This window comes from Sorex fumeus, unplaced genomic scaffold (genome assembly GCF_029834395.1).
Source record: "Sorex fumeus unplaced genomic scaffold, SorFum_2.1 ptg000007l, whole genome shotgun sequence".
Taxonomy (NCBI): domain Eukaryota; kingdom Metazoa; phylum Chordata; class Mammalia; order Eulipotyphla; family Soricidae; genus Sorex; species Sorex fumeus.
The window spans coordinates 56,239,175-56,264,499 of NW_026606064.1; the positions used below are offsets into that span (position 1 = coordinate 56,239,175).

Below are 25,325 nucleotides of genomic sequence, written 5' to 3' on the forward strand. Positions count from 1 at the left end.
CACTTTCTTGCATGATCTGACCTCTGGTAGTTTTTCCTAGTTGTGTTCCACACCCTTCACTTCTCCTTTTGAGGTTTTTTTATTTGCTAACCTACAGCCTGTTTATTCTTTATCTTGCCCTTGCACTTGTGGATTTGAGGTCCTGGGGTAATGTTGATTTCACTTCCATATTCTCATTTTTTGGGAGAGGTTTACTAGTTTCTGGTTATTCTGTAACTTGTCTTAACTTCATGTGTTCTCAGTTTTCAGTAATTTTGTGAGCCCTTAGCCGCATTGGAGCTCATTAAATTCATTAGCAAAAGAGGCCAACTACTCATTAAAAGACTTTTTTTTTTTCTTTCTGGATGGGGGTGGTGGATTTAAGGTTTTCAGGGTATTTGTTGTGTCTGTCCATAGTGGGTAAAGAATTTCAAATGAAATATTAGTTGCACCTATGCCTTGGAATATCCTGGCCTTTTTTACCTTTTTTTTCTTCTTCCTTCATTCTTTCTGCTAAATTTCAATCGTTATTTAATATTTAACTTAGTATTTGAGCCTTCGAGCCCCTCCTCATCACTGTCACACACCTCTTCTGCAAGGCAAAGGGAATCATGCTGAGTGTCCATTGCTCTTCTGGTAAAGGGAACAGTGCTGTTGCCCTGGGTGGGTTTATCCCTGCCCTCCATGGCACCGAGAGCAGGCAGACAGTTGGTGCTACTGAGTGTTCCCTGTGTAACAGAAGTACAGGTTTGTTCTCTGATGCTTTTAGTTTGGCTCCCCATACTTTTTCTGCACTACATTGATTTTTAAATACCGATCTGCAATTGCTCTATTTTTGTTTCCCCCTTTAAAAGCGGATTCAAAATACTGCATTAATTTTAGGAGAGACTTAGGGCATACTTGAATTAGGTATTTAAAATAGTTTTAGGGCTGGAGAGAAAGTGTAGGACATAAGATACTTCATGTGACCCTTGTTTGATCTCTCGAACCACATATGGTACCCCACCCCCCTCCAGAAGTGATTCTGAACTCAGTAGTTGAGTGGTAAGAACCTTAGTTCTTCTTCCTAGAAACTTTCCTATGTTGAAAACTTGGGCTTTGAATCCACCTGCTTATTTGTCTGGCACTTTAATAGAAATGAACTGTTTGTTGATTTGAATTTAATTCATCTAGTGTATAAGAATATGCCCTGTGAAAAGATTTTATAGTAGGAAATCTTGTGTGATGTTCCTTTTTATGTAAGTTGACCTATGGGCACCGAGTTTTAAAATAACTTAAGGAACCAAAGAAACAGGACAGGGGTTTACATGCGTGCGCCCAACCCCAACCAATTCAGTCCCCTGCATCATCTGGTTCTCCAAAAACTACATTCTTGGGCCCTTGCATTGAGACTTCAACCAGGTTCCTTAAGAATCACAGGGAGGGGATGCTGGTCTTCTGAGAAATGCTTGGGAGTTTCCCCAACCCTCCCCTGCCACAAAACCCCCAAGTGCCCTCCCAAAACCTTGATCCAGTCTCACTTCTTCCCTCTTATGGTGTTGGGATTTCACACGTGTGTCATGTTCTCTACCACTGAACCACAGCCCTGACCCATAACTCACATTTATAAAAGTAATTTTTATGTAACATGTAGTTGTTTAATTTTTTGTAAGCATAGTGTTTATATAATGTTTCTAAAGATTTTGTCTATAATTGTGAGAGTGAGAGTAGCACTGTCCTCCCGTTGTTCATCGATTTGCTCGAGCGGACCCAGTAAGGTCTCCCTTGTGAGACTTGTTACTGTGTTTGGCATACTGACTACGTCACGGGTAGCTTGCCAGGCTTTGCTGTGCAGATGAGATACTCTCGGTAGGCTTGCCAAGCTCTCCAAGAGGGGTGGAGGAATCGAACCCTGGTCGACCCTACCAGCTGGGCTATAGCTCCAACCCATGAATATTTGTATAATATATTTTGTCTATAATTATAAAAGAAAATGTCACATTATTTTGTGATATTGTTAAAAATATTACTAAATGGTGTTTTTATTTTGGGTTGGGGGATTTTGTGCCATACCTAGCAGTGTTCACTACTTACCCCTGACTCTGAGCTTAGGGATTGCTCTTGGCATTGTACTATGGGGTGCTTGGGATTGACCTGGGGTCAGTCCAGTGGAAGGCAAGCACCTCAATTCTATAATCAGTGTTTTTTTTTTTATATATAAATATAAACAGGGGCCGGAGAGGTAGTACAGGGGCCAGGGCACTTGCCTTGCCCTGTGAACACTAACAGGTAAGTTGTGAACATGAACAAGTGTGGTCCAGAAACAATAAAAGTATGAACAGAGCATAAAATCTTGTATACATATGTGTGAAGATGAGTTTACAGTGATATTAAAAATAAAGTTTGAAGATGAAATTACAGCAGCAATTAATAAGAATCATTTGTAGTTTTTGACAGCGGGAAAATGCACAGATTTGTTATTATTAATCACTAAAACGGGAGTGTTTGGGGAGAGGTGTCTACACTTATTGTTCAAAGAATGAATTCTGATCACTTACGTAAAATAGGAGATGGTGTTAATAACCTCACAAAAATTGTGGATTTTGTCAATTTGACAAATTTTGTTAATTTGACAATTAAAATGATTGTTGACCTCTGATACTCCACCAGAGGCCCAAGAAATGAACTCATAAAATATTCTAAGTCTTACCAGTGTATGTGCATGTGTGTTTGTGTGTGTGTGTGTGTGTGCACGCACACACACACACATGTATGTACAGGGGATAGAACTCAGTGGTTCACATGTGCAATGTAATTGCTCTTCCACTGGGCTGTTTTTCTGCCCAGTTTCTCCATTTTTATGCTCTGAGTCAGTTCTAACATGAGAAGGATTTTCTTTCTTTTAAAATAGTGACTAAGCCAGCCCTCAAACCATTATAGTTTAAAGGCAAGTCATCACTTCTGGATTCAGCTTGGTTTGGTTTCAAGCCTGCCTGTGTCACTTTTTTAGAAAATAGGCTTGGTTTCTTCATCTGTCAAATAAAGGTAGTAGTCCAGGCAGGTAACGTTATGTGGGGGGAGTTATTTAGTTGGCTGTTACTCGCTTTATCATAATTATTATGGTCATTTGAAGATGGTGAGATAAAAGTGAGATGAGTTTTTGTTTACCAATTACCTTAAATTGGCACATGTCGTGGAATGTTCCTTGGGCTGCTATATACCTGTTCTGGCTCCCAAATGAAAACTAGAGACTCCTTTAAAGTCATTTTCTCCAGGGAGCATTGAATGAAATCAGACTACATCACTAGTCAGGTTTCTACTAATAAGATACCGCTCGGCGTGTCCAGGTCTGCTTCTCCATGACAGAAGACTCTCCCAGTAACTCTCTTTTAGAGGGTGGTTGTTTTCCCACCCCTGCGAACTTTTAAAAGATAGTCTGTGGCAGGAACATTTAGAAATACCTGTATTTTGTGTCACACAGGTTTTCCTAATTGTTGAGAGGTTTTTTGGTTGTTTTTTTTTTTTGTTTTTGGCCACACTTTGTGGTGCTCAGAGGTTACTCCTGGCTCTGCACTCAGGAATCACTCCTGGTGGGCTCAGGGGACCATATGGGATGCCGGGCTAGGGCTGGCTGTGTGCAAGGCAGACACCCTAGCTGCTGTACTGTCACTCTGGCCCCAAAATCGCTGAGTTTTTTTGCTTTTACTTTACATAAAAATTGTTAGGACAGTATTAGAAAGCACAGTTAATGAAACTGTCCTTAAGTTTCAGATGTGAGACCTAAAATAATAATATTTGCATATTACTCACATATATCTAGTGACTATTGTATCAAAACAGACCTCTAAATAGCTATAATAATCTGCATTAGCCTCATTTGCTGTAGTGTTCTTTCTAAACCTTACGCCTTACGCTTTATTTCATTGTCTTATATTTCCCCCTCTCATGGACTGTCCAGTTACCCAGTCAAAGTTATGACTGGAAAAAAGCAAAACTTTCGAACATAGTCACTTTTTCAAAATGCAGTTTTTCATTGAGTTTCAGATACAGTATCTACAAATAATACTAACAAGTAGTTAGTAATGCTTACTTAAGTTTCCAGTGAGCCAGATATTTAAACTTCACATAACTTAAGAAGGTTTAAGTACTGCCATCTTTGTTTTCAAGATGAGGAAACTGAGGCACAGAAGAGCTTTTCAGTACCACCATCTAATTAGTGGTTGATGAGAAATTTGGACTGAGCCTTTCAGGAGACACAGTGTGTACTCGGTCATGTGATGGGCACAGCACATCACCTGCCCTGACTGGGCTTGCTGCTTTTGGGAGCTTCAGAAATCTCCAGGTTCTCTTTGTTTCTTTAGTCTTAAGGTAACTGTGTTAGAGAGGCCACAAAGAAAGAACCGCTAGGAATGGTTCATAAGGCAGGATACACATCTGTGATGGATGTGTCAAAACTACATGTCTTAAGTACTAAATCTTTTAAACAACAGAGATTCTTCGCATTTGTTTCAATATGTACTTATGTGTTGGCCTTGAAGTATCTCCCTCCCCCAACTTATGTCATCTTTGGGGCCTCAGGCATGCTTATGCTGACAATCCTTCTTATCCTGTGCATTTTCCCCCCCAATTCCCTGGCTTTTAAGTATTTAGTGCGTCTTCTTGATCTCTCTGGTTCCAGCCATTGCTGATAGGAAGAGTAGGAACTCACTTCTGTCTGTTTCCTCAGGTTCCTCATATCTTCAAGCCAGCGGGCTTTTCCAGCAGGCGCTTTCTCTCTTGGTGGGGTGTGAGGTAGCATCCTGGGGTCAGGTGAACTGTAGTTCCTGGGAGTGTAAGGAGAGAGTTCGTGTTGTCTTGAGTTTGACTGTGGGGCTAGCATTGATACACAAGCACATTTCTTTCTCTGTTGAACAGGATTCCTCTGGACAGAGTTACCGTATAATTCTCAAAGTTTCTCAGCCAGCTCAAACCCTATGGCAACCTACGCGGAATCGATCTTTTCTCCTTTTCTTGGTTATTGCTGTTCAGCCCCATTCTCCTTTCTTATGGTCATCCGTCCTCTGAATCAGTTGCCTGCCTATCTTTGGATTTGTGTGTGAATGCAAATTTCTTGGGTTTCATAAAAGAGCCGGGAACTTGAGGCGTTTCATATCTCAGTTGAAATTGACTTCATAGTCACGGTCACAGTCCTCCCGTTGTTCATCAATTTGCTCGAGCAGGCCCAGTAACGTCTCCATCATGAGACTTGTTGTTACTGTGTTTGGCATATTGAATACATCACGGGTAGCTTGCCAGGCTCTGCAGTGCAGGCGAGATACTCTCGGTAGCTTGCCGGTCTCTCCGAGAGGGGCGGAGGAATCGAACTCGGGTCGGCCATGTTGGCCGCTTGTAAGGCAAACGCCCTATCGCTCTGGGGGGAGGGCACACTGGCACTTAACTCCTGACCTAGTGCTCGGGAACCTTGTGGTGCTGGGAATTGAGCCAGAGCCGGTGGCATACACAGCCTGTACTCCAGCCCACTGACCTGTTTCTGCTGCCCTGAGGATTCTTATATATTCCATAATTAATGAGAAATAGTCACCACTGGGAAATCTGCAGTACCTTTTCTCTTTAGCGTTAGTGTGCACATTAGCACTGTAGCACTGTCCTCCCGTTGTTCATCGATTTGCTTGAGCAGGCGCCAGTGACGTCTCCATTGTGATACTTGTTACTGTTTTTGGCATATCGAATATGCCACGGGGAGCTTGCCAGGCTCTGCCGTGCGGGTGGGGTACTCTCGGTAGCTTCCCAGGCTCTCCCAGAGGGACGGAGGAATTGAACCTGAGTCGGCTGCTTGCGAGGCAAATGCCCTAACCGCTGTGCTATCTATCGCTCCAGCCAGTGTGCACGTTAATTATTAAAAACTACTTTCTTCAGCTTCTGAGTAATTTTGGAGGAAATTGGCGTAGAGTTTAGTCTAATTTTGCAAACATGTGTTTTGCTTTGTTTGGGGGCCACACCTGGCAGTGTTGAGGGCTTACTCCTTGCTTGCTCTGTGCTCGGAGGACCATGTTTGGTGTCAGGGAATGCACCTTTGTTGCTACAGGCAAGGCAAATACCCTGTTCGCCGTGCTGTCTCTCCGGCCCCAAACAGTTGTTTTTGCTTGTGTGCAACACTAGCAGTACTTGCTAAATGCTGCTCCAGGCTGGGTGCTTGAGGGCTGCTGCCAGCAGTGTTTGGGGACCATGTGGTGCCTGGGATGGAGTCCGGGGCTGTAGCCATTTGAGCTATCTCCCCTGCCTTGTTTAGCGAACATTTCTGAGCAGTGACTTTGTGTCAGCAGCCTGGAGGTGCCACAGCAGAGGAAATATACACCCAAACTTTGCCTCCCCAGAACTTAGATGCCATCAAGAGGAAGGAAGAGACAGCAACAGTCTGCCTTGAGTGGGGTGTGCGTTATTGGTGTTCTGTTGTGAATCCAGGTGTCCATTGTCTGCTAGGCCTCAGTGCTGCTTTGTGATGCCATTTCGTTGCCCCGATTTTCTTTACCCTCTAACCCACCTCCTTTGTTTGTAATTCGAATTTTATTTAAATAAAAAAAAGAAAGAAAGAAAAATCTGAGGCTGGTGGGTGTGATCTTCCTCAGCTTCTGACCTTCTACCCTGCCAGAACAAAGGAAGCTGCCCTTCTGGGGTCACAGCTGAACGGGAAGCTCGCCTACTCCTGGGCTCCGTCACTGCCTGGCCAGCTCATGGCCCCTCTAAGTACTCGTTCCTCTTCCCCACCTCATTGATTTTTATCTTTCACCCGGGTGCTGTATGTGTTTCTAACCCCGTTAGACCCGTGAGTCTAAATTTCTGTTCAGTATCTTCCCTAGGTTCCACACGGCAGTTTGCACCCCACTTTTCAAAAACAGAGGTCTCTCTTCCTGAGTTTGTTTCCTTCTCTGTCTTCTTTATTTGAAGTGATTTCTCTGGACTCTTTTCTCTCAGCTTTTATGTCAGCGTTGCTCAGACCTCCCACATTACAGGTGCCACCTTGTAAGTCACTCTCGTTTGCTGCCTTCTTGTCCACTACTCTGTGAATTCCATCTTTTGTCACCTCTGACCTTTACCTTGGCAGTTACCTTTGTATTTGTAGCTCCCGTCCTGCTCCCCATCGGCTACCCCTTGAATTCTCTGCCTTGTGTATGCATGTTGCCATGTTACTACGCTGCTCTTAAGGTTTTGCAGTTTCCTACTCATTATGGACCAGTCTTTGTTCGTAAGCACTTAAGGCTCTCTGCAATCTAATTCTTCCGGCTTTTCTGGTTTGTGTTTCTGTTATTTTTAACTTTTCATCTAAATCTCAGGAATACTTAGGTACTTTAAGATTCTTAGACATCTCCATAGTTCAGAATTTTAGCATGATTTATATTTTTTATAGAAATTTCTAGGGGTAAAATAATCACTTAAACCCCTGGCCAGATTTACCTACAAATAGCGCATAAATACAAATTTTCTAGCTGGAGCGATAGCACAGCGGGTAGGGCGTTTGCCTTGCACACAGCCAACATGGCCGACCCGAGTTCGATTCCTCCGCCCCTCTCGGAGAGCCCGGCAAGCTACCGAGAGTATTTGACATGCCAGACACAGTAACAACAAAGTCTCCAATGGAGACGTTACTGGGCCTGCTCGAGTAAATCGATGATCAACGGGAGGGCCCCATAAAAAAGATGGAATCAATACCACTGGGTAGGCTGGCCAGGGGAAAGTCATCAGATGCGGCTGTTTAGAAGATTGGAAAGATGGTTTTCTACTCTGTGGCTTTGCATGTGTAAGCCTTGGAATATTTCTATCTGCTTCCCCGTTTCTTATGTCTCTTCAGTGCAAAAGCATCGGCCTCTCCATGGAACTGCTTATGCAGATTTGTGCTTTCAGTGCCTTTTGTTCTGTACACGTGTTGGCCATAGTGACCATCATGTCATCTTGTAATTGTATTTTCTACTTTGGGCTGGAACTCAGGGACAGCAGTCTTTGTAGCTGAAGATAGGACGTAAAACCTTGCAGTTGACTGTAGAAAACTTCGCGAGAGGTAGAAAATCCCCGAAAAGCCAAGGAATAGATAGAGCCTGTTAAGATACAGGGGTGTAATGTACCATTTGTTACTCTGTATGAATTCTGTGGGTATTTCACTAAGTATTCACGAAGTTTCTGAATGAATGGGTAAATGAGTGAAAGTGGCGCATGCATCAAAGGCCTAGAGAGTTTTCTTGTGCCTCAGCAGTTTCGTTGCTCTGTTGGGGAGAGGATCCCCGTTAAAGCAGATTGAGAAAGGAGTCAAACGTTTTGAGATGGAGGCCAGTGTGGACATCTGTTTCTAGACATTTTACAGTGAAGAAGAGGTGACAAGCTAGAATTAGGGCAAATATCTGGAAAATATCTTTCCCAGTTGTCTCCTCAATAAAAACAAAACAAAACAAAACTGTGGACTCCTATTGGTCAAAACTCCTTAAGGTAAATGCTCTCAGTGGAAGAATCATCTGAGTACAGGCTCTACCTTTGGGATTGGGTTTTAGATCAAGGGTGGGCATTCAGGTATATCTGAGAGAATTATTTCCCAAATCTCACAGTGGGAAATGTGCTCCGGGGAAGTGTTCCGTGTACCCTTCCTCACACTCAGGAGCCTCCAGTTCCTTCCAAGACTGTCCGTAATGTGAGGGGGTCCATTTAGTGGTTCTCTATCATCCCTCGTTACTGCCCGGCTCTCTGCTGCTCGCTTGTACTGCTCACTGTGGTCTCTAAACCTCCTCTTCATGGTTCTTATACATGCTTAATTGGTGTCGCCTTCTATTTCCTGTGGCTTGTCTGTTTCCTGTCAGGGTGCTGGGAAGTTGTCAGTTGTCCTTGAGCTGTTCTCAGCTGTTACCCTTGTTCTCTCAGCTGTTCGTCAACACTGATGCCTTGTTTTCCTTTCTTAAGCATTTGGGACTCTCCTTGAAGAGCAGGGGAACTTTCAAAGCTGATCTTTGCCTTGTCAGGGGAGAGGAAAATGGGTTTGATCTTGTAGAGATGTGTAGCCTGAGGAAATGTTTTCTGTTATTAATCTGATAACCAGCTCAGAGGTGATTCTCTTAAGAGATTTCTAAAGACAGTCCTTACTAGTGTCCTGAAGAAACATCTGCCATCAGACCATATTTGGAACAAATACTTGTTCTGTTATTTTTTTATTTTCTTTTTGGGTCACACCCAGCAAAGCCTCAGGGGTTACTCCTGGCTCTGCACTCAGGAATTACACCTGGCAGTGCTTAGGGGACCCTATGGGATGTTGGGAATCAAACCCAGGTCAGCCGCGTGAACCCTCCCTGCTGTACTATCACTCCAGCCCTTGTTCTGTTATTTTTGTCTAGACACTGCCGCGACTCACCATAGTCATGCATTTCCCTAGGAGTCTTTTAATCAGCACTTTGGAATTGACAATATTATTTAAATTGCTTAGAATTATTGTCTACATGGTTGTATTACACATTTAAACCTTTTAGGCAGGCCTTAAACTATGAACTGTTGGGCATTTTGCACTCAGTTAAACTCAGCTTTTGTTAGTTTCTTGGACATGGTCACAAGATGGTATTAGGTAAGCTAACTATAGGTGTAGAACTGGTACAAAGTTGCAAAGTAGATTCCTATGCAAGTTTTTTGGATTGCTTTTTCTCAGGGAATGCAGCAGACACTAAAACAAGCATTAATAGCAGAGGAAACTCAGTTATCTCATAGATGGTCTGAGCACAACTTAAATGTATTCCGCATGTCCTATGGAAATAGCGTCCTAGAAGGGAAGCTCTTGAAGATGAAGATTTTAAATATAATGACTTATATCCAAGAAAATTCACCAATAAATAAAAAGAAATCCGTACAATTACCCTGCCATAATTGTTTTTATTAAGAAATCAAAAAGAAATTAATAATATAAACCCATAATTGTTATTATACTTGAATATAAATTTTTATCTCCAAGTCTCTGTTTACTTTAATGCTTATATAGTATTGATGTTTACACACCTGTCAACTTAATGTATACTTTGCATTTAGAAAATTTTCTATAACTCTTTTGAAATTACTGCATTTTGTTTTATGACTGTAATAACCAAGTTGATGAAATTAGCATTTCTGTTACTGAACAGAGTGTGTATTTTTGCGAGGCTTAATGAGTGTGTCACTTTTTATGTTTTTAATTATTTCCTTAGAATGAATTCCCAGAGAACTAGTCAGATGGTTGAAGCATTTTTAGGGTTTTTGATACAGGTGGTTAAATTATTTACCTCTAAATAATCTAAGTGTACACATCTATCTCTGTTTTCTCTTAGCCATTTGTAGTATATTTTGTTGAATTAATTACCTTTAAAATATTTTCTAGTTTACTCTTTTCTTGTCTTTTTTTTTCTTTTTGGGTCATATCTGGTGATACACAGGGTTTACTCCCGGCTCTGGACTCAGGAGTTACTCCTGGCGGTGCTCAGGGGACCAAATGGGATCCTGGGAATCGAACCCGGGCCGGCCGCGTGCAAGGCAAACGCCCTACCCGCTGTGCTATCTCTCCAGCCCCTAGTTTATTCTTTTCATTGTTCATATTCCATATCTCTGTTGAGGGAGATAGGGGTTTATAAAGCATTGGACTGGCAGCCTTGTCCCAGAGCAGTGCGTAATGAAGCAATGGGGTCGGTAACCTGTGACTTTAGCCATCTTTGACTAACCCTGGTAGGTAATTATGAAAACTTACTCACAGAAAAGTCATATTCTTAATGACTAAGTTTAATCTTCATAACATAGAATATTTATCCTCTTTAGCAATTCTGTAAGACATTCAAGCTACTTAACCCCCCCTCTCCCCCACCACCCCTGCCTTTTGTTGTTGTTGTTGTTGTTGTTGTTTTAATTTTTATTAGTGAAACATCATGAGGTACAGTTGTAGACTTACAAATGTTTGTGCTTGGGTTTCAATTATACAGTGATCAAGAACCCATCCCTCCACCAGTTTCCATTTTCCACCACCATGGATCCCAGTATCCCTCCCACCCCCCATCCCACCCTGCCTCTGTGGCAGGGCATTCCTTTTGTTCTCTCTCTCCTTTTGGGTACTGTGGTTTGCAAAAGAGGCATTGAGTGGCAATCATGTTCGGTCTAGGTCTATAGTCTACTTTCAGCATGCTTCTCCCATCCTGGTTTTTTGGTATTTTTGGTTTGGTTAGTAGACCCTTGAGGGAATTTTTTTGAATGTTTTCCTATGCATAAAAGTTGATTTTCTTTAAACAACTTGAACTCAAAATTATAGAAGATCAGACTAGAAATTTGAGTATGGGCATTGTGCAGGATATTGGGGTTAATTAGTATGGGGAGAAAACTGTTGGAGGGCTAGAAATATGGTTCAAGTGACAGAGGCCGTATCTTGGTTGTTGGAGACCCTGATTCTAATACTTGGACTGAATGGCCCCCAGAGTGTGCCCCCGTAACAATCACACACACACACACACACACACACACGCACACACACACGCGCGCGCGCGATGGGAAAGTAGTAATCAAGGGAATGGCATTATCAGAATCCCTGATTATCCTGTGGGAGCCACAGGAAGTGAGAGACACTGGGACAAAGACTGTTAATAAGTTTTATGGTTAGGGCATTCTTGACTTATTTTTAGAACGATGTTAAGTGTTAAAACATATTTGATTTTGTGAAAGTCCAGAATGGATTTTTGGGGCTTTGGCATAAAAGTTGTTTTAATAGTGAGGTGAAGAGAGGGAACTAGCCAGCAGAGGACTGTGGAGAGGTGTTGAGGAACAGGCCTGCACGTTATTATGTACTTAAAATCAAAAGATAAGGTGAATGACAGTGTTTGTGATTAATGTATTTTCTCGTATATATAAAATATAAACATTTTATATTTCAGATGAATTTGCAACTGATCATCTGGATTGGACTGAGCAGTTCAATTTGCTGTGTACTTGGCCAAACAGGTAAGAGGGAGGGAAAGTTTATTTGCAGCCATTTTGTATAACATTTTGGCCAGTTTGGTTCCTAGAAAACCTAAATCAGATCATAGGACCCTGTCTGAAAGCCCTTCCTAGGCCCCGTGGCACTCAAGTGAAAGGAAGGTGTTTGTGGTAGCCTGCAGGACCCTTCATTGTTTCCCCTCATCTCTGCTACCCTGAGTGATGATAGGCCCCAGGGCTAGGGAAATGATCACAGGATAATAGAATAGATTACAGAAAAATCTTTTGAGAAGAAATGTGTGAGTGAGCAGAGAGAAAGCAAAAGCCTATTGTATGCCTAGAATCGAACAGAGTGTGTTAAGACTGATGGATTGGGAATTGCCCATTACTGTTTTGATAAGTGAATCCAGGGGCTGGAAAGCTAGTACAGTGGATGTTTGCATGTGGCTTACAGGCAACAGTCCCCAGCCACCCTGTTGTCCCTCAGGCCCTGCCAAGAGTGATCCTTGAGTTCAGAGCCAGGAGTAAGCCCTGAGGGTGGCTGGGTGTGACTCATCCATCTACTTACCCCTCCCCACCCCCCCAAAAAGAAGGAAAGAATCCAGGAGCAATGAACTTTTCAGAGATATTTTGAATATCTTTGATCTAAAGATCTAGCAAAAATGTTGGCTTTATCTGGAACAGGAATAAAAAATAAAGCTGAAGATCTGTTAACCTTCCTATGAGGTATATATAGCCACATCTGGAAATAAAAAGTGTATAATCTTCAAACAATCTTCATTTCAAAAAAAAATGCACTTCAACTAACAATTTGTCATCTCAGGACAGGAAGAACTGACTATATAAAAAAAATGAGAAAGCAACCATAAAGGAAATGATTGTTAAATTTGAATTTCACTAAACCAACCACAACATAAAAAAAAAAGCAAAAACCAAAACGCATTCGTATGTCAGCAACATATGCAAGATGAGAAACGATTCATAATTTAATTTTACCAATATGTTGAACTAGAATAGGAACAGTTGAGGCAGGAGAGATGGTGTAGTGGGCTGAGCACTTGCTTTGTTTGGGAGAGGCCTGAGTTTGAACCCTTGACACAGCTGGGAACAACCCTTGATCATAGGACCCGGAGGACTCCCAGATCATTGCTGCCAAAACCAATCAAACATAGAAAACTGAAGCAGATGAACATGACAGAAATATTTACAAAGCACGTTACAAAACTACAAAAGAAATGATCATTAAATAAATGAATAAGTGAAGTCCTCAATAGCTGACAAACAGTATTCTAATTTATACCTGTTAAATGAATAAAAACCATTTTCATATTTGAAAGGTAATATGGTTGAGGGATAGGAGATGGTATCACTATAATGCTTGTAGAAATAATCATTTGAATAATGCTCCCAGATAGAAATTAGTTTATTGAATCTTGAAAATGTTAATATTCAAATACTACACACACACACACACACACACACACACACACACACACACACACTTTTTAACATGATGAGGTAAGAATCAGCAGCTATCACAGTGGATGCATGTGTATGTATAGGGTACATATCTTCCTCGATGACGATGGGTTATATTCTGAGAAAATCCATGTAAGTTGAAAATACTGGAATTTGAAAATGATTTCATATACATGACTTACCCCAGTATCATTCTTAACTTCTCTTTTCAGCATGTTGAGAAAACTAACATTAGTGTAAAGTTGGACAAAACAGTTTAACCAAAGCCCATTTTATAATAGTATTAACTGTTTCACATGATTGACTGACAGCTGTACTGAAAGTGAAAAACAGATGGAGACTTTGAATTCTCACAATCGACCTACATTGCTGAAAGCTTGCCAGACGTCCTGTTGAAGAATTCAGATCGTTAAGTCAAACCATTGTAGTCACAAACCTATCTGTACATATGTTTGGAGAATCATGTGTGTACATGTGAGCAAGCATGTATGAATATCACACTCGTACAGTGGAATTGTCTAAATTTTCCAGCAGTGAATAAAGTATATTCATGTAACCATATTATCATTTTAAACTACATGAAACTTCAAGTTATAAAATAAAAACAGCTTCAAAACTAGTTTTGAACACTATACTCAGTTTCACTGTAAAGTGTCTGTCTATAAAGTGTCTGTCTATAAATTTTTGTCTATAATGAAAAAGGATGGGAAGAATTCATACAAAAATGTTAACAGTAACCTTTTGTTGAATGGGTGATTGTTTTAGTTCTCATTGCTTTTTATCTGTAAGGGAGCATACGTTAGGTTTACAACTTATTTTTATGCAATACCCAGCTGTGTTCAGGGATCATTCCCGGCGGTGCTGAGAGGACCGTGTTGTCCTGGGTTTGAACCCAGTTCAGGCAAGGCAAGTGCCTTACCCGCTGTGCTACCTCTCCAGCTATGTTTTTAATTAAAAAGTATATGGTGGGGACAGTTCCTATTAGTGCTTCCACATGAGACGTATGTCAGAAAGTCCAAAGAGTGTGAGATGTGCTCTGAATAGCTTGAAAAAAATGGGATGATGGGTTGTATGATTATGGTGGATGTTCCTAGTAGTCAGAGATCAAAAAATTACAAGAAAGTTCCCAAATATGCTTTTGGGAGTGTGAGGGTGTAGTATGAGTTAGTGAACACAAACTGCTATTTTACCCAGCTCTAAAAGTCTCGGCAATTGTGACCAATCAGTACGAAGATTCTGAAATCATGCCTTTGAAAAAACTGAATGTAGAGATTCAAAAAATGAACGAACATAGAGGTTAATGACATCAGTCTACCAGTCTGCAATAGAAAACACGATAAATTACTGTCTTTTTATTATTCTTTGTGCCAAAGTGCTCAAAAAATCACATTACTTTAGAGTATCTTTGGGGGTAGATCTGAATCAGCATGCTGACTAGGTTATCATATTTATTTTTAACAATCTTATGTATTGCATTGTTGTTCTGTTTTTCCCATTATTTTCCCATTATTTCCCATGATTTTCTCTTGAAAGTGTCACTAAAATACTTCATTGCTTCTCTTTTATGGCAGATGAAAATAAATGTTTAAAGGCAAATGCCAAATCATGCGGTGATTGTATACAAGCAGGGCCAAATTGTGGATGGTGTACAAATTCAGTAAGTAAGATTACTCAAATCCTTTCCATGTATCCCATAATAATTTAGTGTTGCCTAATATATCCATAGGAAGTTTTGGACTTGAATTTTTAGGCATCAGCTCTGTGTAGTATGCTATGTGATGGTGTAAAGCAGTGTTTCTTTAATCATTAATCAGTAGACCAGTGCCAATCTATAGGTATAAAAAGTTGAAAGTCACCGGCTTACTGCAACGGTTAACTGGTGTGCAGACAGGTTCTATGTAATGAACCTTACGAGACATAACAAGGTTGAAAACCAGGTCTTAAGCATAAATACATTTAGTCTGAAGATAGAGGCACGGTAACTTTTGAGCACTTGAAATATGAGTGGTCCAAATTGTAAACTGCTATAAACCTGAACTTCAAGGACAATGAAAAATCGTTAATAATGTTTGCATAAGCTATTAAAATGAATACCTTTTTTAGTATAACTACTAGAAAATTTACAGTAGATCAGTAAATATTGTGGGCATCTCATAATTCTTTTCATAGCGAACCTCCCACCACTAACCCACTGTCATTTAGTTGGACTGTTTTAGATTTTTTTCTTTTTTCTTTTTTGATAGCACTGTAGCACCATCCTCCCATTGTTCATGGATTTGCTCAAGTGGAAACCAGTAACGTCTCCATTGTGAGACTTGTTGTTACTGTTTTTGACATATCGAATACGCCACGGGGAGCTTGCCAGGCTCTTGCCATGCTGGCGGGATACTCTCGGTAGCTTGCTGGGTTCTCTGAGAGGGACGGAGGAATTGAACCCGGGTCGGCCACGTGCAAGGCAAGCACCCTACCTGCTGTGCTATCACTCTAGCCCTTTTTTGATAGAAGAAAGTAAACTAATCTTCCTAATTATATTTGAATTAGATTTTATTTTCATCCTCATAAAGGTTAGGGTTTTTAATTTTTTTATTCACATTTTTCACCTGTAATTAATTGCTTAACATGCTACCTTTTATAAAGTTTACTAACTGTTGAATATATGAATGTCAGGAAGTAAAGTCAGGTTGAAGGCATATAACATATTCAGAATGAATAGTTAAATGAATAGTTAATGTCAGAAGGTCAGATTTATTTGTTTTTATCCTGGCAGTTGAGCCTGCGTTTCTTGTTCCTGTTTGTTAAGCTTAACTGGTCAAACACCAGGTATTTCACAGAGTGAGAGGTTTTTGTATCACTGTTTGAAAAATTTTCTTATGTCGATTCACCTGCAAATGATATTCCAGAATCAAATTGAGAATAAAGAAAAGGATAGAGTGATGTGGGTGAGTGAGTTTATCTGAAAAGTTTGTTTAACTGAACCTCTTGGTTTTCTTCCTCTATTTTTTTCTCAACTCTTCATTTTCTTATCTGGAAAATGAACATGATTAAACCCTATTTTATGACCCTGCTGATAGGGTCATAATCATAATCAGGCTTGAAATGAAAGTGGTTTTGCTCAGAAACTTCTGAATAATTAATAATTGCTAGTAACAAAAGCCATTTTTTGAGGGTTATGATATATCTGGAATTCGGAACTCCCAATGCCTAGCCAAATTATACTTTGAATAATTTTGCCCTTTATTTTAATACAATACCTTATTTCATTGTATAATTGTCACAGATATGCTATTTTTTTCCAAAATGGAATGCAGTCATTATGTGGAACTTTTTACAAGGTTATTAACCCATTTTGGGCCTGATAAAACAGGGCATGAAGATATTGTAACAAAGTATAGTAATTCTTATATTTAAAAAGGTGATTTTGAAATGTTCGGTGAAATTTTATATGGGTGTTATGATCTTAAATTTTCTTGGATTGGTTGGTGTTTGAAAATGCAAAATGCATGAGGCTCCTCCCCTTTGGTAATATTTTAGATTTGATAATGCTCAAAAGTAGTACATTTTATGCACAAAATATTAACAATAATTAGATAGTACTGTGGACAGGGCCCTTATTTTACATGTAATTGACCCTCGTTTGAGCTCCAGCACCCCATATAGTCCCCCTGAGACCCATCAGGAGTAATCCCTGAGCACAGAGAACCACTGGATATAGCCCAAAAACCAAGTAAGTAAATAAATGGATAAAATAACTACATTCAGTATCCTTAAATGTTCTCACTTTGTACAGCATTGATTTATGATTTATAGCTGCCCAATAAAACCAAGTATAAAGTAACTCCAAACAAGAGATATCTCATCCAAGACCAAAAGTAAATGTAAAGTGAGGCATGGATGTGGTTAAGTAGTATAGCATGCACTTTGTAAGCCTCTGTATTTAATCCCTGGCACTGCACACTCCACTCGGCAGCTGGGGTATCCCTTAAGCATCTCTGGAGTCACCCTCATCTGGATGTGATCCCAGAATAAGATAATAATAGTCTTTTTGCCCAACTAAATATAACTTTTAGGTATAGATATGAATCTCTTGTACCATTTGGTTATATGTACATATCATAAAATGCTATATACATACACACACACACACAAACACATACAATCCAAATGTATTTTCCTTTTACTTTCACATTTCACGAAAACTTTAACTGAAATAGATACATTTTTTGGTTTTGGGGCCTCACCCAGCAGTGCTCAGGGCTTATTCCTTTCTCTGAACTCAGTGATCACCCCTGGTGGGACTCAGGGGACCATTCAGGGTGACAGGAATTGAACTCATATCAGCTGCATGCAAAACATGCTCCTTATGCAATGCACTATCTCTCTGACCCCAGTTTTCTTATTTAAAATGCCATTATTAATTGAGATGCTTCTGGGACAATATATTTTCTCTAAATATTTCTGTGATGGAAAATACTACATAATATCAGACTTATCTGCAGAAAATAAAAGTAAAAAGTAAAGGCCCTCCCGTTGATCATCGATTTGCTCAAGCGGGCCCAGTAACATCTCCATTGGAGACTTTGTTGTTACTGTGTCTGGCATATCCAATACTCTCGGTAGCTTGCCGGGCTCTCTGAGAGGGGCGGAGGAATCGAACTCGGGTCGGCCATGTTGGCCGCTTGTAAGGCGAACGCCCTACCCGCTGTTGTCGTATATTTCTTATTTGTGTTTGTTAATCATACTGAATAAGTGGTTTGACTATTCAGTTTTATTTGGACTAAGAAGTTTCTTTTGGTTTCACACTCTGAATTTTCACACTCTGAATTTCAGGGTGTGACTATTAAAATGTGCACTTAGATCAATCATAATGCTAAAGTGATAATAACATGTTAGTAATGAAAATACTACTTTCTAGGAAATGATTTTTTTTTTTTTAGCAAGAACTTAGGGTTTGAATGAAGGTAACTTAGGGTTTGAATGAAGGTAGCGTTTTGCTTAAAACCAGAAATAAATTTCCTTTAATAGGTGTGTCATTTAATTTTTATAATTCAAGTTAATGTGTTCAATCATATTAAAAATCTGACCATCAGGCTTTAAAATATGTGTATTTTATGTTATTTAGACATTTTTACAAGAAGGAATGCCCACTTCTGCACGATGTGATGACTTAGAAGCCTTAAAAAAGAAGGGTTGCCACCCAGATGACATAGAAAATCCCAGAGGCTCCAAAAAGATAAAGAAAAACAAAAATGTGACTAACCGTAGCAAAGGCACAGCAGAGAAGCTCCTCCCTGAAGACATCACTCAGATACAACCACAGCAGCTGGTCTTGCAGTTACGGTCAGGTACGGGAACCTCACTGTGCTGTTGTTGCTGAGGAGATCCCTCTCAATATTTGATGAAGGTTTATTTTGACTGATGGTCTGGCACACAGAAAGAAATGTGGAATATGTTAAATTTTAGGTAAAAAATTTTAAGACATAAATTATGTTTTTTACAATTTTTAAAAATTTAAATGTGTATTTATTTATTCAGTTTTTATTCAAGAGCCACAATTTACAAAGTTACTGGTAGTTATGTGTTAGGCATACACTAATTCAACACCAATCCCTCCACCAGTGTCAACTTCCCTCCCCCAGTTTTCCCAGATTCCCTCCCAATCCCAACCCCCACTCCACCCCCAGCTATCAACTTGACAGGCACATTATGAAGTTTCAGTGTCTGCCACTGAGAGCTCATGTTTTCAGTTCTGTTGGATCTGTTTAGAGTATATGGCTATACCCGTCACTTATAACACTGGTATAACTGAAGTTCTGATGCCCAGCCACCCATTACTTCTTGGACTCTTCTCCCCTCCTTGATTTCTTTCCTTCTCTGTCTCCTCTCTAAACACTGGGGTTGAGGATGATCTAAGCATCCTGCTGCATTTTACTGCGTTGGACTGCATTTTACTGCAGCAAATTGCATGATTTCATTGTTCTTTGTAACTGCATAGTGTTCCATTGTGTATATATACGGCATCATCATAATCCTTTCATCAGACATATAGAATTTCTAAGACATACATACTTAAATAAGTAAGTATTGCATCATTTCTGAAGTAGTCTTTTAAACATAAGTAGGGTATTAGATTTAATATGTTTCAAAAATGAATGTGTCCAGCCTTGGGGTATAAACCACAGGTTATAAAGAACAGTTGACCTTTTTTCTTTTTCTTTGCTTACTGTTAATCAAATGTTATTTTTTTGTTTGCTTGTTTTGTTTATGGGCCATACCAGGCTGTGGTCAGGGCTTACTCCTGGCTCTGCACTCAGGGATCACTCTTGGCAGTGCTGCGGGACCATATGGGAAATCAGACCCAACTCCACCTCTTGGAAGACAAGCTCCCTACATGCCAGCCCATAATACTAAGATTTTTATAGGAATCTGTGGTAACTGCGTATAAATAACCAAAACCATTTCACGCCCCTCTTTCATTCCCATTTGCTCCCAGAGGCCTTGCGCATTGCCCCATTTCATGATCCTCCTTACAGGGCTTGGCATTTTAAATATTTGTTGAACAGAACTGAGTCCACATCCAGGAGTTAACCTTATGAAATTACCAGGTTTTTGTGGAAATGATGATAAGGATTTAGATGATAAGAGTTTACTTGTAAATGCGGTTTATTTGGTTTCTCTAGCTTGCTTTTGATTGCAAGGCAATTTCATTTTCTAATCTTTCTTGAATTAGGGGAGCCTCAGACATTCAAATTAAAATTCAAGAGAGCAGAAGACTATCCTATTGATCTCTACTACCTGATGGACCTCTCGTACTCTATGAAAGATGATTTGGAGAATGTGAAAAGTCTCGGGACGGATCTGATGAATGAAATGAGGAGGATTACTTCAGACTTCCGGATTGGTAGGGATATTGAGAAAATCAATCATTTTCATTTGTGGAATTCTTTTTCTTTTTCTCTTTTTTTTTTTTTGTTTCTTGGGCTACACTCAGCTGTGCTAAGGGATCATACCTGGTGGGGCTTGGGGTGCTGGGATGGAACTGGGGTCCTTGTCCAAGTCAAGTCCCTACTCACTATGCTATCATTCTGACCCCACTTTGTGTAATTCTTGACAGTCTTTTTTGTTTTTTGACTACATAATTTTGATAAACAAGCCAGGGTTTTTTTTGTTCCCCCCCAGTTTGGGGGCCATACCCAGAAGTGCTTAGGACTTAGTGCTGGCTTTGTGCTTAAAGATCATTTCTGGTGGTGCAGTGAATGGGGACAGTATATGGTGCTGGGGATCAAGCCTAGGTTGGTTATGTGTAAGACAATCACCCTACCCCTGTCTGTCACTCCAGCCTAACAGGTTTTTTTAAATTCTTTTTTATGTTATTTTTTGTTTGGGGGCCACACCCAGCACTGCTCAGGAGGAATTACTCCTGGTGGTGTTCAGGGGACCATATGGGATGTCAGAGATCAAACTGGGTTGGCCATGTGCAAGGCAAATGCCCTACCTGCTATACTGTTGCTCTGGCCCCTATTTTTTCCCCCTTTCTGCAAGGAGTAAGTACCCCTAAGGTCTGACCACTGTCAAATGTCTGATAATACTTACCTGCCTCCTTGTTCCACTATTCCTGCACACTGCCATCCTGTTTGACACATTCTATGCCACCAAGATAGTGAAATACATGCTCTTATTTTACAGAAATTTATTCTTCTTTTTCATTTTTTGCTTATGGGTCACACTTGGCAGTGCTCAGGGCTTATTCCTGGCAGGCTAGGGGGTGCCAAGGTTTTAACCCAGGCTAGCCAAGTGTCTTACCTGCTATACTATCTCTCTAGCCCCTATTCATTTTTTTTTAATTTTACAAACATGTTTTGTACGTGAGTACTCAGATTTTACTTTATTACTAATTAATATGAACACGCTGTATAACATTTTTTATGAGCGATTCATTTCCCTATGGTAATAAACACTTTAAAAATACAAGTTGATTCATCCATGCATCCATATATCCATACATCATCTCTCTTATTTGCATTTTTCCTTTACAGGGTTTGGATCATTTGTAGAGAAAACTGTGATGCCTTATATTAGTACAACACCAGCTAAGCTCAGGAACCCTTGCACAAGTGAACAGAACTGCACCAGCCCATTTAGCTACAAAAATGTGCTTAGTCTTACTGATAAAGGAGAAGTATTTAATGAACTTGTTGGTAAACAACGCATATCTGGAAATTTGGATTCCCCAGAAGGAGGCTTTGATGCAATTATGCAAGTTGCAGTTTGCGGAGTAAGTGCATTCATTTTTTAAAAAATAATATTTGTGTGAACTTTAAGTGTAAGTTAATAGAAATTTTTACCTTAATTACCATATCCAAGTTAATTATTCCAGAGTAGTAAGTAATTTAGTCCCTTAGATTCCTGTAACTACAAGTATTTTATAAAATCATGTTTAACTGTTATTATCCCCACTTAAATCAGGCCATTCCTTCACTTATACTGGGTTTGTTTCTTTTTTGATTTTGGGCCACACCCAGCATTGCTCAGGGCTTACTCTGATTTAGTGCCCTGGCAGAGCTCGGGGCATCCTGTGTGGTACAGGGACCAAACCTGAGTCAATGTAAACCTGTGTACAATGCAAATGCTGTACTTGCTGTCTGTACTAGTGCCCCAGCCCATTATACAGGGTTTTAAGGACCAGTGTGTTTAGTGACAGTGAACTAGTTTGGCTTTATGTATTCAAGCTGGTGTTCTCATGTTTTAGAAGAGGACCAAGTGTTCTAACTTTCTGACTTTGTAGCAAAAACGGAATTAAGGCTTTCTGAAGTATCACTGAGAATATCAAAAATTTTCACACACAAACAGCTTCTCATCCACCATTTTTCTTTGATTCATTTTGTTTTGCTCATTGAGACATCCTTGTGTCTTGACAGTTCAAAAAGAAATAACTTTTTAAGTCTTAATTTCTAATCAATACAAAAACTTGATTTTTGAAGTCGTATTTTTCACTTTGGTTGCAACATCTTCCTTATTGGCAGCCTCATCTCTTTTGTATCAGTGGTTAGGATTTATGAAGCATTTACCGAGAAAGAATTTTAACATGACCCAAAAGATATCCCTGAAGTTGAAACTAGAAACATCTTGATATAACTAAAAGATTGTCCTAAGCATGGGGTGTGTCCTATTCGACCTTTACTTCTCCTATAGAACCTCTGTTCCCTAACAGATTTCCTTAGTTTTAGGTGCTTTCTATCAGTTATTTTTCAACCAGTTTTTGTAAGGTGCCAACTGACACCTATGATAATCCATGAGGCAATGTGGTTAAGATATTTCTTTAGATTGTTACAACACGGCATCAAATTTTCCCTTCACCACCAATCTGAAGCATTTACTTAAACCATTCTAGAGGGTTATTTCATACTCTGTTTCTGAGCCACACTCAGTGGTACTCAGACTGTTGCTCCAACCCCATTCTTAAGAAGGACTAATAAAAGATATATACTTCTGTGAAGCTGAAATATAGTATATCAAATGCTGAAAAACACTTAGCAAACTTGAGGCTACTGCATTATTATTATTATTATTGCTTCTTTTGTGTTCTCAAGAGAGCAGTTTTTTAACTTTTTTTTTTAATTTTTAGTAGTGAAACACCACGAGGTACAGTTGTAGACTTATAAATTTTTGTGCTTGGGTTTCAAGTGATAAAATACCCATCCCTCCACCAGTGCCCATTTTCTACCACCAATGATCCTTGGTTTGCAAAAGAGACATTGAGTGGCAATCATGTTCGGTCTATAGTCTACTTTCAACATGCTTCTCCCATCCTGGGAGGATCCTCCCAACACCCTTTATTTGGTGCTCCCTTCTCTATCTGAGCTGCCTTTGCCCCTAGCATGTGTGGCTGACCTCCAAGCCATGGAGTAAACCTCCTGGTACTTATTTAGGTTATTCTTGGGTATTAGTCAATAGAGCAGTTTTAATGTAAGACTTATTAAGTGTTACTCCTGGCTGTGTTCAGGGGCCAGGCTAAGGGACCATATGTGAAGATGAAACGATTGACACTGAATTTTGGTAATACTTAAAAATTGAAATCCTTCTCTTTTCAAGTCCTTGATTGGCTGGCGGAATGTTACCCGGCTGCTAGTATTCTCTACAGATGCTGGCTTTCATTTTGCTGGAGATGGAAAGCTTGGGGGTATTGTTTTGCCAAATGATGGTCAGTGCCACCTCGAAAATGATGTGTACACAATGAGTCATTACTATGTAAGTACTGAAGTCCTTGTTTTGTGAATGGATTCATACTGTGTCTTCATGTGTAAAACACATGAAGTGACTGACTGTGGTTTTGAGTGACTGACTGTGGTTTTTTTAGGGTTTGGGGTTTTGTTGTTTTGAAAATTAAGAGCCCTAACCTAAGTACAGGAAAGCTAGTACCGCTATTCCTAAAGCTATGGCTTTGTGCTCACTTCTTTCTGTTTAGACAAGGTCTCAGAACAGGAAAGGGGCCATTCAAGCACTTTGGTTCCTTGCCTCAACGTAATCTCCTCTTATGCATATGTCCATTTGGTAGGAAATTTGTCACTGATGTCCTATAGTTCCATCCACATAGTGGCAAATTATATTTTTTCAATTTTTTCTCACAGCTGAATAATATTCCATTGTGCATATGGTATATATGTACCACACTTTCTTTATTCACTCTTCTGTTCTTGAGCACTTGTTTCTGGATCTTTCTTGGCCATCATAAGTAGTAGTGCTACAAATGAACATGGGAATTGTTGGGTTTGGGTTGGTTAGGTTTTTTTTTTTGGGGGGGGGGTGGTGTTTGTGTTGGAGTGGTGGTGGGGGGTGTTGAACCACATCCAACAGTGTCCAGAGCTTGCTCCTGGTTCGGCACTCAGGAATTACTCCTGGAGGACTTAGGACCATATGGATTGAACCCACGTCAGCTGCATGCAAGTCGAGTGCCTTATTTATTGTATTATCACTCTGGCCCTGGCACAAAGGAGTTCTAAATATCTTTTCAAAATACCTTTTTTCGATTCTTTTGGATGATGCTAAGTGGAAAATCTGAGTCAGCCATTGGGAAACAGAATACTTTTTGAGAATTCTTCATACTGTTTTCCTAAGAGGGTGAACCAGATGATATTCCCACCAACAGTAGCTGAGGGTTCCTTTTCCGCACATACTTACCAGCACTGGTTGTTCCTATTCATTTTAATGTGTACCAGTCTTATTGGTACGAGGTGATGTCTCATGTCATTTTGTTTCCATTTCTATCACTTTCTGAAGTACACTTTTTTATATACCTATAGGCTGTATGTCTTGAGAAAGTATCTGTTCAACTATTCTTACCATTTTTTGCATGGGATTGTTTGTTTTGTTTGTTTTTTAAAAATATTACGAATCTCTTTTGTGTGTGTGTGTGTGTGTGTTTGCTTTTTGGGTCACACCCAGCAATGCTCAGGGGTTACTCCTAGCTCTGCACTCAGGAATTACTCCGGGTGGTGCTTGGGGGACCAGTGGGATGCCGGGGATTGAACCCGTGTCAGCGAGTACAAGGGAAGTGCCCAAACTGCTATACTATTGCTCTGGCCCCAAGTATTAGAAATCTTAAATAGTCTTTTGTGGGAGAGTTATAATGCAAATCACTATACTCTTTTAAAAAGTATTAAAATAGACTGAATATTAATACATACTGAATTTTGTTATTTAATTTCTTAGGATTACCCTTCTATTGCTCACCTTGTCCAAAAGCTTAGTGAAAATAACATCCAGACAATTTTTGCAGTCACTGAGGAATTTCAGCCTGTTTACAAGGTAAATTTGTGTGAGATAAAAACAAAAAATTTCTTGGCTCTAGTCATTACAGGTAAATCTTATTTCTGAATTAAAAGTGGGAAAATGTAGCTAATTGTTTCTTTCAAGTAAGACTTCTTAAGTTATTAAGGAAATATACA

At 39.9% G+C, this 25,325-nt stretch overlaps 1 protein-coding gene across 2 annotated transcripts in view; it reads left to right on the plus strand.

The window, feature by feature from the left end:
- Positions 1-25,325, plus strand: part of ITGB1 (integrin subunit beta 1) — a 50,450-nt gene that overhangs the window by 7,879 nt on the left and 17,246 nt on the right. For both annotated transcript variants that reach the window (XM_056132412.1, XM_056132421.1), the window contains exons 2-8: positions 11,862-11,928; positions 14,955-15,040; positions 18,503-18,725; positions 20,111-20,281; positions 21,417-21,655; positions 23,473-23,628; positions 25,090-25,185. In XM_056132412.1, coding sequence (XP_055988387.1) covers positions 11,862-11,928; positions 14,955-15,040; positions 18,503-18,725; positions 20,111-20,281; positions 21,417-21,655; positions 23,473-23,628; positions 25,090-25,185 — 1,038 coding nt within the window. The remainder of the gene's footprint in view (positions 1-11,861; positions 11,929-14,954; positions 15,041-18,502; positions 18,726-20,110; positions 20,282-21,416; positions 21,656-23,472; positions 23,629-25,089; positions 25,186-25,325) is intronic.